Source organism: Egretta garzetta, unplaced genomic scaffold, assembly GCF_000687185.1.
Source record: "Egretta garzetta isolate BGI_Z169 unplaced genomic scaffold, ASM68718v1 scaffold511, whole genome shotgun sequence".
Lineage (NCBI taxonomy): Eukaryota > Metazoa > Chordata > Aves > Pelecaniformes > Ardeidae > Egretta > Egretta garzetta.
The window spans coordinates 530,700-549,490 of NW_009258554.1; the positions used below are offsets into that span (position 1 = coordinate 530,700).

General features: G+C 40.0%; 1 protein-coding gene across 11 annotated transcripts in view; it reads left to right on the forward strand.

The window, feature by feature from the left end:
- The window catches only part of MICAL3 (microtubule associated monooxygenase, calponin and LIM domain containing 3), a 160,519-nt gene that overhangs the window by 97,040 nt on the left and 44,688 nt on the right, over positions 1 to 18,791 (forward strand). For all 11 annotated transcript variants that reach the window (XM_035903349.1, XM_035903358.1, XM_035903348.1 and 8 more), the window contains 2 exons: positions 13,005 to 13,200; positions 18,008 to 18,255. In XM_035903349.1, the coding sequence (XP_035759242.1) occupies positions 13,005 to 13,200; positions 18,008 to 18,255 (444 nt within the window). The remainder of the gene's footprint in view (positions 1 to 13,004; positions 13,201 to 18,007; positions 18,256 to 18,791) is intronic.

The window sequence follows — 18,791 nt, forward strand, 5'->3', positions numbered from 1 at the left end:
TCTGGCTGGACAGTTGTCTTCTCTCAGGAGAATGGCATGTGAGGAGATGACCTCCCTTTCTCAAGGCCATTAGGAGACTATTCTGCAGTGTTCTCACCATCATGAACAGATGGAGCTGGATTCATAGTTTTGAGCTGCATTTTCCTGTTCTCAAAGATACATTGGATTAGTCTATATTAGGGACTCATTCTCTGTCTGTTCTTGCATGCTTCTCATGCTTCCTACTGCGCCATTGGCAACTGAAAACTTGTAATAGCAGATGACTTTGGAGAGTCTAATTGTGAATGATAAAGTCTTCTCTTTTTGGTTTATTTGGCTAGAGTTCACATGGTAGCTCACAGAACTGCAACCTTAAACCAATTATGTTACATGTACGAGTTCCTTCTTTGGAGGAAAGTAATCACTTTATGCCTTTGAATTTGCCTTTTACTGTTCTTTACTGTGATCAGTAGTACTGATTTTAAGGTTAAAATGGGCCTTCAGTTCTGAGAAGGAGCCATCAGCATTCAGTGTAAAACTTCATGTGCTGGTGCCTGTACTAGAAATGTCATCTTGATGCACCGCTAGAACAGACTCCACTGTTCTGGTTCAGGAAAGCTGTTAACTTTGCAGCTACATATATGCTCTTCAGAAATCAAATGTTTGCTTTGTGAATTTTAAAAAAAAAAAAAAAAAAAAAAGGATGAAGGGAGGTGCATTTCCTGAGCTCATCCCCATCAGAGGCAAAATCAGACTTCCTTGCTATACCAGTATAGGAGACATTGTTTTCAGCTGATACTTGGAGAAACCAAGTATTTGTGTGATGGGAGAGCCCCCAGGCACTCTCCTTATTCTCCTTGAAGTCTATGAAGGTGCCTCACACTTTCTCATTTCTGTGCCTGTGGTTCTTCTCTAGTCTCATGGCTTCTGGTCTTCTTTTACTAAAGCCCATGGGAAGAGTTGAGCTCTGTATCCTGCCCTGTTGGATGGGAGAGGGGTGCTGCCAGGGAGCTCTTTCCGTGGCCCTGACACTCAAGTCACTTTTTGTTAAAGGCATTCTAGTTTTCTTTGTGAAATAAAACTGAACATTTTTCAAGCTTTCTTCCCTTCACTACCACCCTTTCTTCTCACTCTCATTCCAACCTAAGCTACTCACCTTTAAATTATTTACTCTAGAGAAAACAAAATTCTGTAAATAAAGCCCCAAGTAACGCACTATGTCAAATACTGTTCTTTTTAACCTTTGTTGTGCAAATAAAATTGCCTGAAAATGAGGGAAAAAAGTGGATGATTTGGGCTGGGCCGTGTTCTTACTGAGTGTATGTGCTCCTTTGCCTGTAGTTCTATAAAGAGAACACATTGATTTTTCTGAATATGCTATCCTGGGATCTTGAATTACACATTGTCCTTCTATTGCATCTGTCACTTCTGAGGGCCTCTAACATTGTTTAGGACTTGCAGAAGTTGGTAAATAGATTAAATATTGTTTTCATCTTATAGAAAATGAGGTGTCATGTACTTTTTTGCAGTTAACATCCTCAAAAAGAAATAATCCACAGAAAATCTTATGTGGCTGCTAACTAACATCCAACTATTTATCCCAGAACTGAAATTGAGGGACTGAAAATCGCTATATAAATAGTAATATAGTAAAGACAATTTTTAGAAACAAGGTATCGTAATTATGCATGTAAATCACTTTAAATCTTTGAAGTACTGAGCCGTTCACAAATGCACAAAAGTCTATGGGCAATGTGGATGGTTTGTTTCCTCAAAAACCAGATGACTTCCACTGAAGATGGACTGAATTAGCTTTTACGGGGGTTTGGAAACGGCATTCTAAGATTTGAGCTTTTGGAAGTACTAAGATGTTTTTTACCATGCATCCCAAAACCATCTTGCTTCATCAGATATATTTTGGTAGCAGTTTTTCCAAGTGGCGTGTTGGCATAGACCGTCATCTCCTTTGCAACACACACCGCTAGGGTAGTGTAGAAAGCCTGCTGTGTACAAGTTGCTTTACAGTTTAGACATATTGCACTTCTTCATCTGGTATGGTAGAAAGCAGAGTGTTTCATACAGATCTTTTCCTCTGATGTTCTGTAACAGTGACGAGAAAGTGTAAGGTACTTTTAAAATAATAACATGAACTCATAAATGTCTTCACCTCTACAGTGATTAAAACAAGCCAGTGATAATTTTACTACCTGCTTGTAGTCGGCAGCATAATATATTAAGGTATATAGTTGGTAATTTATCTTAAAATACAAGGAGAAACAAGGGGAGAAAACCAAACAAAAAAAACCCCAAACCCAAACAAACCAAATAATAGAAATAATCTAAAGGCGAGGAATAGATACACCAGAGTCAGCGCTGAACCTATTCTCCTGCTTCTATGAAGTGTATTTGTGGAGGAAGGTGGAGTAGTTGTTGCTGAGCTGATCCTGGCGATGCCGATCTTAGCTTGGGCTTTCCAAACAAAACTGGGCAGATGCACTTTAAGGATGAGATGGCGCTTCTATGCTCTGTTTAGCTGCTTACATCTTCTCCCAAAAATGTATGTTTAGTCTGACATTTCTCATGTTTGCTGTCATCCCAGAAGGCTGTTTTCTTTTTTAGGAAAATTTCATAACTGTCCTTTCTGCTGTTATAGAAGTTTATCTGATGGCTTGCGGGTAGAAGTGTTTAAAAATAGGACTTTTTTACCCAAGAGATGTTTCAAATACTTTCAGGCTTGGGTAACTCAATGATCTAAAACATCAGAACTGATGTGTAGGTTATCTTTAATCACTAAGATGCCTTTTGGAAGCTTTCTTTTTGGAACTGGGGCAGATTTTGACGATACCTAGCTATATACCTATACACAAGAATTTTCTTTAGTTTCAGAAAACTTCCCACTAAGGTGTGAAGCTCTGGATTGCTTGGAATATTCAGTTGCCTTACAAGTTATATGAGAGCATGTGGGATAGATGTAGATAATAGAAAAGTATGCAACAGAATGACGGAGCAGATGTCGATGCTTTTTAGAGTATACAGAGCTTTTACTTAGGGAAAGTATTCTCCGTGATATTTTCCTGTAACTGCCAGTCTCAGATTTCAGCCTGTTCCATTTGCAGGACTTCATAATCTTGATACAAATGATAGAAATTAAGTAAGGACATGGTTAGTATCTAAATATATTCTGACATCCAGTAATTATGGAAATCTGTAGTACATTGGAACAGAAAGAGATAGTGGTTATTAGCTTAGTAGTTGAAAGAAGATAGCCACTTGAAAGCTGTATTTTGAATCTGATCACAATTTGAACAGGAAACTCAAATCATTTGATATTCCACACTTTTTTATTATGTATGATGAAATTTCTAGTTCCTGCTTGGTTGTTCTTTAATGATCAAAATATCATCCAGTATCCAAGGTGGGATTGGAAGTACCAGTTTATATAAAAAGTAGGCAATATTTGTATCGATAGATTTCTCTGCTGCTTTTAGATGGAAATGTCCTTGGTTCAGCTTTGTGTTATTTGCACAGTGGGAATCACCTGTCTGATCCCTCCTGGTGAAATGGGACGTTGCAGAGGGCTGCTACATATGCATGGGAGGAAGTAGATGCCACAATGAATAAACTAGACGAGGTCTTATGTAGTAGAGAAGATACCAGAGGCTTTCTGTCTAACAACATAAAAGGGGTTACTCTTTGGATTATAACTGGGCAATCACTCTTAAATGTAAATTTCCAAGTTACTTAAAACAATGGGAGTACTCCACTTAAAAAAGGAGAAAACCTCATAAGCCAGGGCTGTGGTGAATTTAAAATACAGTGTGGCCTTTCTCCCCTTTCCTTTTTTTTGCTGCCAGTCCCTGGGTGTGCCTCATCCCAGGTGGTTCTCTGAGGTAGCGTACCTTGAATAGCTTCCAGGGCAAAATTTACACCTGCAAAGTAATGTTATCTTTAGCCAGATTATCCTTTAGTGCTCTTCAGCCTTCCCACACTCAGCTTCTTTCAGGAAATGGAAACGAGATCAGGCAGCACATGATAGAGCTGATCAAAATACTGGGGAGAGCTCAGACGTCTTAGATGATACCAGCAAAATGGAAAATAATAGGCAATACGTTACTGACTTGACAATATTCCTGAATAATAGACACACCGATAATTAACAGACTTATAAAATCCCCGCATCAATTTATATTATCCCTAGTACTGGAAACCCATTTGAGCAGCAGTAAAAGTAAAATCTGTACAAATGTTAAGACTTTCTGCCAGAAAAGATGCAATAAGGAGAGTCAAGCTTAGCAGTGTTCCCTAGGGCTTGGATTAGGTGACCTAATACCTCCTTTCCCCTGTTTCTTTTCTCCACCCACCAGCTACAACACTGGACTCTTTCCAGGAGTCAAAAATAGCTGTGTTCCTGGATTATTCTATACCTCTGCTGTAATGAAGGCAGCTTTTCCGTATTGTTAAACCACATACTGAGCTTTAAACTTTCATTACATAATACTACTACTTCACACATCCGCCTACAAAAAACACCATCTATTTCTGGAACATAACTTTATACTATAAAGTTACAGGTGAATTTTGATTTGTTTTCAAGACAAATATAAATTACAGATGACCTTGAAATAAAACTGGTTAATTATATTCACTTCTGGTTGCTTCCACTAAAACCAAAGAAAGGTCAGATCAATCAAATTGACACCTGTTTCTAGGCTTTGACCTACTGATGTTGTAGGAAGCAATGTTTTGTCCGTGTCTGTTTTGACAATCTAAAAGTCTGTTTTAACCAAAATAGTGTGGGAGTGGAGGAAAACATTGCAACATCCATAAGATATACATGGGAGTTACTGATTTCGTTCAGTAGTCAGTGCAATTCACTTTCATAATTATGAAGAAGAACGAGCTTCCACATTTACTGGCAGTATCTGAGATATGAAGAACTTAATCCTAGCTGGAGGTTGTGGAATGTGTGGAGGAGGGCTTACATCTTCATGTGTTTGTTTCTGGGGTATCTGTTTCAGAATCCCTTGAATATTTTAGCTGTCAGTTATTCCCATCCATATTATAATGGTTTGGGAGGGTCTTGGGGGCCCCTCTGCTACCCATTGCTTAGGGAACCAGTAGATACTGACAAGAATCTCACTGATTTTTATTTCATGTGCTGTGTGCTATTTAATCAAGTAATGCTGTAAAACTTCTTGGTCAGCACTGGAAGCAGTGCTGGCTCGTTAATAACTCTCTGCTGGGTACTTCTGCATCAGAGGATATTTAGACAAAACACCTTTCTGTCTGCACAGCTTAATCTCCCCATTTCTCTGTTTAGGTCCCTGATTTGCTAGGAAGAATTGCTTGACTGACAGTTTGAGGAGTGAGCTTTGACATGGTAGTAGAGGTCTTCAGCACCTTGGTTGCTCAGTGGCAAAACCCTTTTTCTTCTGGTAGGCTAGACAAAGCTGCTGATCTGCTCTGTCTCTGCTCCTTAGTTCTCTAGATTTTAAATGTTAATTTAAGGATAGTTGTATTGATCCAAGTCCAACCTGTGTAAGGTGGTTTGCATATGTACAATTGCCATATCAAACTCCAAGAGCTTTGACTTAGTAGAGCGTATCTTCTAGAAAGCTTAGTTAGTTACTATGTATTGTTATGATTGATACGTGCACGTTACGGAATTTCAGTAGGGCCACCTTCAGGTTTGAGCTCACTTTGAATCCTGTGTGTGGACGCTCTGGGTTATCTTGCTTATGAATAGACTTTGTTTTTCTTATCATACTGTCCTCTTTGAATTCAGGGCTTTTATGTTTAGTAGAATGTGTTATGGATCAAACTGGAAACACGGACATCAAAAATGCAAGCTTTGATGGCTTCTCGATATAGCTGAGTAATTCAGGCTCCCTGAGGCCTTGGGAATACCCTAGCATAGTAAGAGGGACAGTTGAGGCATTATATCAAAATAACATTGACATTTGATAGCTATTAAATATTTACATTCGAATAAATGCATTCTTGTTTCTATTTGAGCAGGTGTTATATTACTCCTTTTGGCTTTGAGGATGTCCTTTTCAAAATTCAGGGGGTCCTATCAGTATGTGTGCAGTTCTGCAGTATGTGATTTGAAGCTGTGTGAACAGGCAGTGACAAGAATTCACCAGACCTGCTGAGCTCTTTCCAGTGGTTTCCTGGAGACAGTTCTTAAAAGAGAAAATAAATTTTGAAGGGCAGAGGAATCTAGATTTAAAACCTTAAATTTCTTGCTAACTCTTAAAAAATCCATTCCATTTAACATGCTTCTGCAGGTCAGTTTAGAGTTGCCATCTACATGTTTTTTTATACATATATATCTTACTGTGCAGTACAAAAATTAACAGTGGCTAGGTACTAATTTTGGAGAGGATTAAGGAAGGGGTTTCTGGCTACGTGTCTCAGAAGAAATCAGTTGCACTTATTTAAATGGAATGTCTTGATTGACTTACTGTTTCAATATCTGCAGCATCCAACAACAGGCCTCGGTACTAAGATTTCTTCTTTTTTTTTTGTACACACTGCGCTGAGTGCAGTGAGCATCTCATGGGAGGTGCTGTTGCTCAACCTGCTCATGTAAACCGCGTAATCTTTATGTTTAAAATCCAACATATATTAGTCCCTTTCTTACTTCAAAGTGTTTCATCTTGACGTAAAGTGAAGTTTAGGGTGAAGGGGTTGGAGTTGGGCATTCTGGATCCTGTTTCTGGCACTTCCACTAGTCTGTTGTGAGACTGCCTTGCTGGTATTTAATCTCTGTGCCTGAACTTGTGCAGTGCCTCTACAGCACTTACCTACTTCCAAAATAGGTTTGTTGTAATATGCTAATACTTGTAAAACAATTTAAGGCCCCTGGATGAGAAGTGGAATTGGAATACAAAGAGGTGGCTAATGGAATTGAAGTGGGTGAGGGTGAAATTTCTGGGAAAACCCCCTGAAACTGACATTAACACAGATGAAAAATGAGAAGCCTAAAAATGCTGCTGGATCTTGTTTGCTGCCTTCTCTGTATCTCAGCGATAATGTTTGCTGAACTGCAAGCATGCTTCAGAAACCTTATCCCAAAAGATATTTCTTAGAAATTAACGGCAACAGAAATCTGAGGACTTTGAGCATTTCTGACTCAGAGGAGCTCACTGCATCACTTTCAAACTCCCACAGAAAAGTCCCCATCTTCCACCTCTGTACTTTGTCATACGCAATATGCTGCTGTTTCTACAGGAGTTGTTTTATCTGACATAGTTGCATTCTCAAACAGTTGTGTGGAGGTAGAAGTAATGGAAGAGTTTGGAAAAGATAAGTGAAAACAAACAGGTACCGTGTTTCATATTATCCTGAAAGCACAAGGTTTGAGAAATCCAGAATGAAGGCTTTCCTGAGAAATGTATTAATTCCTTCCCCCTTTTGCATGTGTTTGACGGCAGACTCCTGTATTTGAATTTCTGTAACTCCCCAAGGCCACAGCTGATTCTGTGCAAAATACTAGACCCACACTTCACAGGAGATGACATTTAACTTGGCTTGCAATCTTAACAGATTTGACTGAGAAAAGGATATCTAGAGGTACTGCATGATTAATGAAAAATAAATTCTAGTAAAATAGGCAGGTAGTTTCCCTTTGGGAAGAATTCATTGTTCTTAGATTCCCAGTTTTCTCCTGCATCTTCAGCAAGTGTTGTGTCAGGGAGTAACATTGGCAAAGACTGGTGGATAAAAAGCTGGACGTGAGCGGCAATGTGCATTCACAGCCCAGAAAGCCAACCCTATCCTGGGCTGCATCAGAAGAAGCATGGCCAGCAGGTTGAGGGAGGTGACTCTCCCCTTCTACTCTGCTCTGCTGAGACCCCATCTGGAGTACTGCGTCCAGCTCTGGAGTCCCCAGTACGGGAAAGACATGGATCTGTGGAGCGGGTCCAGAGGAGGGCTACAAAAACTATCAGAGGGCTGGAACACCTCTCCTATGAGAAAAGGCTGAGAGAGTTGGGGTTGCTCAGCCTGGAGAAGAGTAAGCTCTGGGGAGACCTTATTGCAGCCTTCCAATATTTAAAGGGAACTTACAAGGGAGAATCTTTTTAGCAGGACCTGTTGCAATAGGACAGGGCATAATGGTTTAAAACTAGAAGAGCATAGATTTAGACTAGATATTAGATATAAGGAAAAAGTTTTTTACAGTGAGGATGGTGAAACACTGGAACAGGTTGCCCAGAGGTGGTAGATGCCCCATCCCTGGAAACATTCAAGGACAGGTTGGATGGGGCTCTGAGCAACCTGATCCAGTTGAAGATATCCCTGCTCCTTGCAGGGTGGTTGGGCTAGATGACCTTTAAATGTCCTTTCCAACCCAAACCATTCTATGATTCTATGGTTTCATCTAGCTCATGAGACTAATCTGTAGACTTTACAGAACAAGGTAGTGCTGGGGGAAAATAGAGATGGGATCCTCTCTCAAGAGGAGCTTCTCAAGCCTTCCAATAATTGCCAAAGTTACCAGAATAGGACACATTCATGCAGGCAAGGAGCGGCTCAGTGAAGGAACGTTATTTCTGATCATACAATTATCTTTACAGGAGGCAGGCTGTGTCAAGGCTGAGATAAAAAAAGGATTCTGGCAGCTTTCATGCAAAACCTAGGGAGCCTGTCCTGTTAAGAAAAACAGTTCCCTTCAGATGATCCCACTGACTCTTCCAAAGTAAAGAATCAGATTTTAAAACGTGTCCTATTTTGGATTTTGTTTGTGGATTTTTAACTGATCAGCTGATTGCATGAGAAGCTGCTCTTGGCTTTCAGGTAGCTCCCCTCTCTGGCTAGTAACATAGCTTTTTTTTTTTCTGGCAAATGCAGCCTCATCAGCCTCTGATGAGGAACACTCAGCTGTGACTAGTTGCAGGCTTTTGGCTCTGTGGGCCCAGATGCACTGACAAGGTAGAACATCAGCTAATGGGTAATGAGTGCACTCTGCAGCTATGTCTCACCAGCAAGCTACAAAACAATCTGGGGAATACAACATAATAATTTGAGAGAAGCACCTTTCCCCTCCAGAGAAACATTGGAGAATAAGCTTTAGCATCTACAAGAACTGCTTTGGAATAGACTTTGTCTATGCATATAGCATATAGGAGGAAATGAGGCTAGGAAAGCTTCAAATTTTCTTGTCCCTATTTATTGTTTGTTATTGTAGCTTCAAATGAATGAGTGTAAACTTTACAACGTGATGCGAGCAAATTGTTCATCATGTTGTCATGTTAACAATAACTGTCTCTCACACATACTTCCATCCCTTAAGTAGGTTTGTGAACTGTAATGTTCTGATACTTGATGGCTTCGTGGTGCAGAAATTTGGTCATCAGTAGTATTTCTCCTGTTTCACATTTGGTAACAAGTTCTGACAATGGCTTTGCATCTAGCCAGATAAGTCTTCATGGTGCCTTTTAAAAACAAACCCAATAGACCAAGTAGACCAAATTGTCCATATAGACCAAACTCCTAGAAATCCCTTGCTGAAGCTGGCAATCAATTGAGTTTCTGTATCATTGTTCTCCAATGTAGAGCTGTTTTCTTTACAAAGTGAAGTGGGGGGGGATGTGACCAATCCTGCATCTCAAGTATCTGGATATATAAATTAATTAAAGAAAATGCTGGGAATGTGCTTCCTACTTCTTTGACATTCTGAGGCATGGAGCACTTGTCAAGCTCACAGGACATCTTGACCACATCCTTTTGCATTAAAGTTTAGGCAGATTTTCAGTCACTTCAGTTTTTTTAACACAGTTGCACTGAGTCACTTACTACCGCTTTGTGCTATGGTAGTATTGGTTTGATTCTCTGTGTACCAGTCTACAAGATGAGAAGGGTGACAAAATCCCCTTAAGATTGTTAGAAAACAAGAGGAGTGAAATAATGCCAGATGGGCAAAAAGTTCTTGTTCTTTTTGTTGTTGTCCTTTTTTTCTGCTTGTGCATTTTGCAGCGATGTCGGGGTATGCATCAGAAGAGAACAAGTTAAAAACAGTTTGTGAAAAGACATTTCTGTTGAAGTAGCTGAGCCTAGCTGATGGCTCTGTGGTGTATAAAGAGTTCCAAGTAGAAAAACTCTTGTTTTATGATAATTTAGTATATTCCTTCTTTGTTTTCTCTCACCTTGGTGTTCTTGCATTACCCAGAGTCCTTTGGTTTTTCACTGTCAGCCAGAAGTGGCAGAGCAATATTCCAGGTCAGTTCCCCTGTTACTGTGAACTCAGGGTTCGGGAATGTAACGCAGAGTACAAAAATAGATTTGGCTGAGGTGGTATCACCATCTAGAGAGAATGAAATGAAACGTGAATCCCAGCTGAAAAGGCAGTCCAGTTCCATTAAACTTTGAAAATACTAGCACAACATAAGGCTTAGCAGCAGGAAATGGTAGAGACCACAGTATCCCTGGAAATGCAAGGTAATGTTCCCACCTGCCACCTGAGCAAAGCTTTATGGTTTATACCATAAAGCAGCCCTGTAGTTCCAGCCGAGGGCACAGCAGCCACTTGCCCACATCATAGAAGGGTTCAGCAATACTAAGGAAGAGAGAAAAACACTCCCGGCAGCTGCCTTTATGAGATTTTCTCTTTCTGGAGGGGGTTGGAAGTACATGCCACCAATTATGGCAAGACCTGTGTAGTTTTGTGTGAAAGACTAAGATGGTGCTGAGTGAGTAATTGCCCTGAACAAAAGGCTGTTAGGAATAAACTGAGAAACTGCAAAGGATGGAAAAAGAAAACAAAAACTGTCTTGGAGGTCAAACTGCATGAGGGTAAAGCAAACATTGCCCAAGCTCGTGCTGGGTTAGACTTTGCAAAGGAAAGGAAAGCAAACAGCTGTATTCCTTAAGTATGGAAGTAAAAGCAAGGTAAGGGAAAGAAGTGGGTCCACAGTGAAGGCTGACATAAAATGCAATTTTACATGTAGTCAGGCAATCAGATGAATACCTGGCCTCCAGTTTCATTTGGGACAATGGCATTGGACATGGGAGCAAAAGAAGTCAGTGTGTAGCAGGACTTGGAAATGGAAATTAACCCAATGAAGCTGGAAGCAAAATGTAAATATTACTGTACTGTAATGAGTGGAAATAAAATTCGACCAAATAGTCTCTCTTTCAGAAGAGTGGAAGAATTGTACAATGAAATTGTGAGCTTTGTGGTACCAATTTGTGATTAAATCAAGCTATCCTGATGTACCTTTACTATCTAATTCAGGGTAATACCATGTGACCACTGGGTGACAGAAGTACATATCAGTTAATCTAAACAGTAGCTAAAACACCTTCTTTGAAGGAGTAACTAAAGACTGCTAGTTCTGCAAGTGAAGTCCTTTGACCTTATGAAGGTAAGTGCTGTAAAATGTGACATGGATTAACCAAAGACTGTGCCGGACTAGCTTGACAGCTTTTATCGACGAAGTAACTGATTACCTACTGCATTTGAACAGTCTGGACTTCAGTACAGCACCTGAAGACTGCCACATGGAAATAATTATTTGAACTGGATAAAATGAGGGAGTAGTACATGAAGTGTCAAGTAAGCTAAGAAGTTGACTTAATGAGAGGTAGGGGGTTTGTTGAAAAAGGAAATAGTGGGGTTGGATGTCACCTACAGACTGTGGAGTTTCACAAAAAATTACCTGGGGACTGATCTTTGTGATAGTTTCACTAAGGTTACTAGCAAAAAAAGGAAAAAAATCTGCTAATGGAATTCATTGCTGAGGCAACATTTCAAACCCTCATCAGTGCAGAGGAGGATAGGCATGTCATACACTAAGAACTGCAAAGTGTTGTAGAGTGTAATATTAAAAATAGAAGTGTAATAGTGGAAAGTACCGGGTCATGCACTAAGAAAGTGTTGAGAATTTTGGCTACCAGCAAGGTGCTTATCAGTTGAAAGCAGAGAAGGAGAAAGATCTGAGTATCACTCAGTAAATAAAAGCCACCAGTATTATGTGGCATATAAATAGGCACGTGTGTTTTCAGTGTGTATCAGATGAGAGATTTCTGGCAGGGTTGTATGTTACGCTGATAAGGCCTCATCTGGAAAGCTGTGTTCAATTCTAATCACGCAGGTTCTGGAAAGATTAATCCGAACTGGGACAGGTGCAGGGACCTAGGGGATGATCAGCACACTGAAAAGCTTATCTCATGAGAAGGAGGTTTGGCTTGTTTAGCAAAGCAAAACAGAAGCTAGGAAAGATTGGGCTCTGTAAATAGTAAGCTGGGCCAAGGTAAACAGTGGCGTGGTATTTAAGCTAAAATACTAGAATTTCAAAAAGAAATGGAGGAATGCAGGTTAGAATTTAATTCATTGAGTGCCACAGTGAATGAAGCTCCTGTGTAATTTTCTACAACTGCCAGGTTCGCGTGTCCTTGCAATTTCTGGGATTCATGGGATTTGTACTTGCAAACATCTCACCTAGATTTCTCCCTGTGGTTCATTTCATCACAAACACTGATTAAAAAGCAAATTAATTCAAGTCTATAAAAAGTTTTAAAACTTTTTCCGGGAGGGCCTTTTTCATTCCCTTGCTTCTCCATCTTTAAGTAGTAGTAATATTTTTTTGCTCCCTGACTCTGTAGACCTACCTCAACTGGTAACAATTTTAACATTACGCAGCAGGATTGCCCCGTAGCATTCCTACCTTTGTCTCATAGAATAAATGCAGTCTGTGGTCAGGCCTTCCCCAGTACTTACTACATAGGCTTGGTTGCAGCTCTAGTTTTCGCAGCTAAAACATCCTTATTTCCTCTCTCAACTAGGACATTTAACATTCTTTTTAGCATCTATTAGCCAAAACCACTAAGATTCCCTTTTGCAGTCTGGCTCCCCAGCAGGTTCTGCCAGTAGTGGCGAACAGGATAATGACATAAGGTATTCTCTCGCTTTATTTACCTCCCTTTGCCTCATGCCCTGTTTCTCCCAGTTGCTCGATTTCCTTAAAAAATTATAGTTCTGACTGTTGCATTTATTGTTTATTCACTGGCTTATTCTTTAGGTTCTAATGTAAATGGGCTGGAAGAGCCCAGCCTTGCAAAGCGGCTGCGTGGGACGCCTGAGCGGATTGAGCTGGAGAACTACCGACTGTCACTGCAGCGGGAAGAAGAACTGGAAGAGGTTCCTGAAGAGACGCTAGCAGAGCATAACCTGAGCAGTGTGTTGGACAAAGGAACAGAAGAGGATGTGCCCAGCAGGTTAGCACACATTGTCCAGAAGTGTTTTTTTATACCCATCCCAACAGACTTTTGCCTGCTTTTCCATTAGCTTTTCTTAACATAGTTTACCAGGTTGCCCTGTCTAAAGTTGCTAGAAGAAGTGTTCTGTGTGTGTAAACAGGTATTTTATCTTTAGTTTCTGTTCTTCTAAAGAGCTTAGAAGGCATTCTTAACCATTCTTAGAAGACACCTACAATACCGTAACACTGTGAAATTCAGTCCTAAGTTTGAAGGCATTTTTCTCATTTTTTTTTTAAACTGTATCAAAGATACATGAGTCTTTTGAGCAAACAGAACATGAATTCAAATGGGAGGGGGTTCCAAAGTTAACTTCTTTTCTGTATGTTTTGCGTTACAATTCAAAAACATTTTTGGTGTAAAGATTCAAGCTTGACACACATGTAATCCTGACTGAATGCTGATGCAATGCCTGAGAGATACTAATTTGAAGTAGTAGTAATGACTGTTAGAAAACATGTTGTACCTTCACAGATTTCCCTTTATCTGCAAAATAATGTATAAGCACACCAGGATCCAAATATACCCAGGTAGAGCTACTGGAAATAGTTGTTGCAAGAATCATCGAGAGAAAATACTTGATGAAGAATGCTTGTGAACTTTACAGTCGATCACATGCTTTTTGCAGAGTCTCAATCTCTTAATGTGGTTTCTAATCATCTACTTTTCTTCGTAGCAATAACAACCCTTACCTTTTCAGCTTTCCATCTGTCTGGTAGTCTTCTTGAAACAAATTCAGCAAATGCTGTTACTGGTTTCCTGAGACTTAGATCCTGCAAACATGTTCTGTGTGTGCATCACCTACAGGTATAGGGCTGTATGAGAGATTCCTTACTCCATTTATACATGTGAAATTGAATTGGATGGTGTGGCGAAGAATGCAGGAATAAAAACGTCCATTAAAACATTTACAGGATTAATGTAGTACAGAATCTGTCACTTATTTATCTGATGAGTTTGAAGATGCAGCATCTGAAAAGGAGTAACTTTTGTAGCCTGAATTCAGCCTTGACAGAGAGTGTGTACATGTAGATTCATGAAGGTGTGGCTTTCATATAAGAGCCTGGCAGTTGCTAATATCTTGTACAGCTGTTTTCTCTGAAGCCTAAATAAGACTTTTTGATTAATTTCTTAACATATTAATTTCTTTAGAAGGTACTATTTTGACATTTTACATAATAGAGATCTTATCTAGTGCTCTGGTTGAATAATCACAGGACTGTTTGTGGGAGATGCAAACTCTGTTTGCTTCCCTCATCCTTCCTTTAGCTCCCTGCTCAGGTCTAGGAATTATATCAGCTGTGACATTACAGAAATTAATGATATTGAGGGGGTTTGAGTCTTTTATGTTTCTAGCTCTAAAACAAAGTTTACTAGTATGGTGTATTATTATTATTATTGGTCTTGACTTCAGTAAATCAGGACACAGTAGGCCTGCTCAGTAAATGGCAGAAGACTTCCAAAAAAAGAGGAGAGTTAAGTTAAAAAAAGCGGAGTTTTGGCATTTTGGCATGAAGCTGTTGGTCATCTCCAAGAAGTGTTTTGTGAGATTGTGGAGCTTGAGGGCAGTACACTATTAGGTTAGCCAGTTTGATTTCCTCCTGTAGGGTGATACATTTACCTGCCTTTGTCCCGCTTACTTTCCTTAACCTGTATTAAACTGACTATTTCTGTCTATAATAGACTGAATTGTATAATTTTGCATGTGAAAAACAGTTTTTAGTGGGCAACTCGCACTCTATGATAGAGAGGAAAGAGAAAGTACATCGAATTCCCTGCCAGTTTGACCTGGAAAAATTTCTGTCCCAAATCCAAATATGGCAAGCAATTTACTCAGAGCATTGATAAGGCTGTGCGGGCCAAACAACAGGGAGAGAATTTTCTAGATGATGTATCTATCAGGTATCCTCTGTTCAGCTCTACCACTCCATGGCATGTCATAGAAAGCCCCACAAAAAAAATCTGACTGCTTTTTCAGCAACAAAAGAAAAAAAGTGTGACTCCTGCAACAAGCCAGCCAAAGCCCTGATTTGATCATCTTCACTGTCTTGGTGCAGCGCCGCAGGGTTAGGAGCAGGTGGAGGAGATGGGGAACTTTTTGTTCCCTCTGTGTCTTACAGAGCGATGGGCTTCAAGGTTCAATGAGTTGTTAACTCTACATCGAGCAGAGACCGTGCATTTTGGTGCGCAGCTTCCCATCACGTACACGGTTAGGAGCATGCACACTGCAGAGAAAATTTACAGAAAACAGTATTCTAAGTATAGGTTTCCAAAAAAGAGTTAATCTTGTTTAAGCTTCAACAAGAAAAAAATCATTTAAGCAACCAAACCCTGACTGCACAGTTTTAGAGGGGTGGAAAACCCTTTAGATGCCTTATTCATCCCCTTTAACTTCCAGTAACTCCCAGTATGTCACCTGCAGTTTTGGAGTTACACCCTGTGGCCTTTTGAGCTGTGTGGGTTTGTGCACCGGGGGAAGAGAGTAGCTTCATTTACACAGTTTAGGTTTCGGTTCCTCTCCTCTGCACTAAATCTGTGTAGGTACACCTTTTTAATGAGATATTCAACTGCTTATACAAATTCTATAAAGCAACCTACTTTGGTCTTTGATCTCTGCTTTATAGGAGAAAAAAACCTTTCAGCTGTTGAATTAATTCCTGTGGCACAGAGTTGCCATGCCAAAAGCAATGCCCACTATAGCAGGCCATCTCTCTGCTGTCTTTCAGCTTCTCATTTCTCAGCATTCAAAGGTCAAAGAAAAACCAAGTTATAAATAAAAGCCAAAGAAGGTAAAGTGAGCTATGTGGTAAAGAATTTATGTCGTCAATATTACATGCGATAAGCCGGCTGGTTGAAGAGCAGCAGCTCGTCCCATTCAGCAGTCATGGCAACAGTTTGAGCAGCATTAAACCTTATTGACAGCACGCAAAAACCCCAGCATGCAGCACCTGTCAGGTTTATTTCCATACCAAAGGGTGGGAAAGTTAATCGGGGAGGAGGGGAATATGATTTTGTATCTCTGTGACAATATCTGCGTAAAGCCTTTGGAATATGCTTTGGTCTCCTGGAACATGCTCTGCATCCGTGGCCTGCAACAGCGTTTGTATTCAGTATTTAGCATATGAAAATCAAGTAACCTGTTAAAAATAGGTATTCAGTTTATGCTGTGAAAAAGTGGGTTGTAATTTGAGCAAAATAATGTTATATATATGCAGAACAGTGAGGAAAAATTGAGAGCCTATGGACAGAAGTATGCAACAATCAGAGCATGAAAAAAATGGTGTTTTCCTTGTTAGCTTTGCTATCAAAAATAGACTCTCAGGCAAGAGTAAAATTATGTAAATATGGTATGTTCATGTAGTGTCAGACTAATTTGAAGTTCTGCACCTGAATATGTTTATCTGCAATATGAGTGCTGCCGTATAGCTTTTTTTTTTTTTTGAAACTGTCAGTTTGTCACATACACATGTAATAAAACCTGTATATGGGAAACAGAATTACAACTGTACAAGTTATATATTATACACCTACATGGAACTTAAACTTTGTTATTTTCAACTTGTTGGTTTTCCCTCTCATTGTCTATATGGAATGGGTTCTGCCAAAGGCTGTTAGCTACAGCGACAGCTGTCATAAGGAAGCAGCAGAAGTGGAATACTGTTCTCAGATGATTCACCCAAACTTTAACCGTTCACAAACAGTTTTCTCCTTCAATCCAGATGAATTTGGGCCATTTAAGATTTATATGGGAAGCATCCAACAGTTCCTCTAATTATTGCAATTCTTTTATGACAGCGATCTATTAAGGAAAAACAAAGGAAAAGGACCTTTTCACCCTGCAGATATGTTCTCTGAAGGTGCTGTAGTTCACACTCATTTTCCAGTGACAAATGCAACCATCTTTCTCCCCAGTGCCAGGTAGCCCAGCATGCAAGAGTGACCTAGATTAAATGTCAACTGTATATGCAGTTACATTTCTTGCCCCTGCTGCTTATACTGAGAACTGTTAGAATTAAACAGAGACATCTACTAAAAAGCACTAATGATTTACTGGTTTGCATGTTTTAGACTTTGCTGTGAGAATAATAACCTCATTATTGTAATTATCCTTGCACTTCTTCCTACAGTTTCTTGCCACTATGTACAGTGTGTGCTTAATTGGATGTATGCTATAGTTCTGTCTGTGATGTAGAAAAGTGAGGAATTTTGTATTTATTTTTTTTCTCCAGCTCTCCTTAGCTCACATGCTGTATCCTTTGGCCTGGTAGTTGTGTTGTGTTCTTTCTAATCCCTCAGTCTTCTGTGGTTCAGCCCAGCAAGCGCCAAAAACATCCTAGCTATCCAAAATGCTAGCAGTAGCTGCCTTTATCGAAAGATGTCACCTTCTACATTCTGGCACTGCCAAGAACTCTTGCACTGGTTTATCCAAAGCAATGTGATATGAAGAAAGCAGTTTCTTTCTGCTGTATTCAACTGTCACAAACTGTAGCAATTAATGCTGCACAAATATTTCGACTTGGCTTCACAGGTACTTTCCTGCCACTTCATCTTCTTTAAAAGAAGCAGGGCAAGGACCATACATGATGCAGCTCACACATGATGCAGTCACTAAAATGCCTGTGAAATATTGAGAGCAGAAAATCAGTATTATGGTTTCCATCAAACGTTTTGGACTTGTGTGTATTGAAACAACTTGTCAGTGATCTAAAACTGATCTAGGAAAAATTAACTGATTGTTTCTTTATCTTTTTTTTCTAAACCCTTACAGTAGTTCAGAGTCTGAGATGGAGGAGGAGGATGAGGAGGAAGAAGATGACCTACTGCTGCCTCAGCAGCCCCCTTCAGACTTGGGTGGTGTGCCGTGGAAAGAGGCTGTGCGTATCCATGCCCTCCTGAAGGGAAAGAGTGAAGAAGAGATTGAGGCTGAGGAAAATCATGAGATTGAGGACAAAGAAGACGAGGAGGACGAGGATGAAGATGAAGACGAAGAAGAGGAAGACGAGGAGTCGAGTGAAGGTTAGACAAATTGATTTGTCCTTCCTTTCTGCTAGACAGCAGGGAAAACTGAGTTGAGTATTTGCTATGCAGAATGAGAAAGATTTGCCTTGGAAAACTTTTTTTCTTCTTTCACTTCTTTATATTGCTTTGATTTTTGAGGGAGTTGTTTTCAAGGAAAGCTTTAGGTGGATCATTCTGGATACAGAAGATCTTTGCCCACAGGGCAGTTACGGCGCTAGTACCAACGCAATATGCTTCCTATACACCATGCCAACATGTGCAATTCACAGCTTTGTGACACTGTATTGTTTTATTGCGTTTTTTTATTATTTTTGGAAATTGGATTTAAATGTGCCCTTTGTTCTGTGGCAGCAAGAGCTGGAAGCACTGTGGAGGCAGTGTTTTCAGTTTTGCAGAGTGCCTCACTAAGGGATAGTGCCCTGTAACCATATTCGGGGCGTCCCAGAAGAAGCTGCTTGTAGGTCTCCTTAGTTAAAGGACGGCCTTGAGAAATCAGGGAGTTCAGTTAGTTCCCATTTTAGCTCTGAGGAATT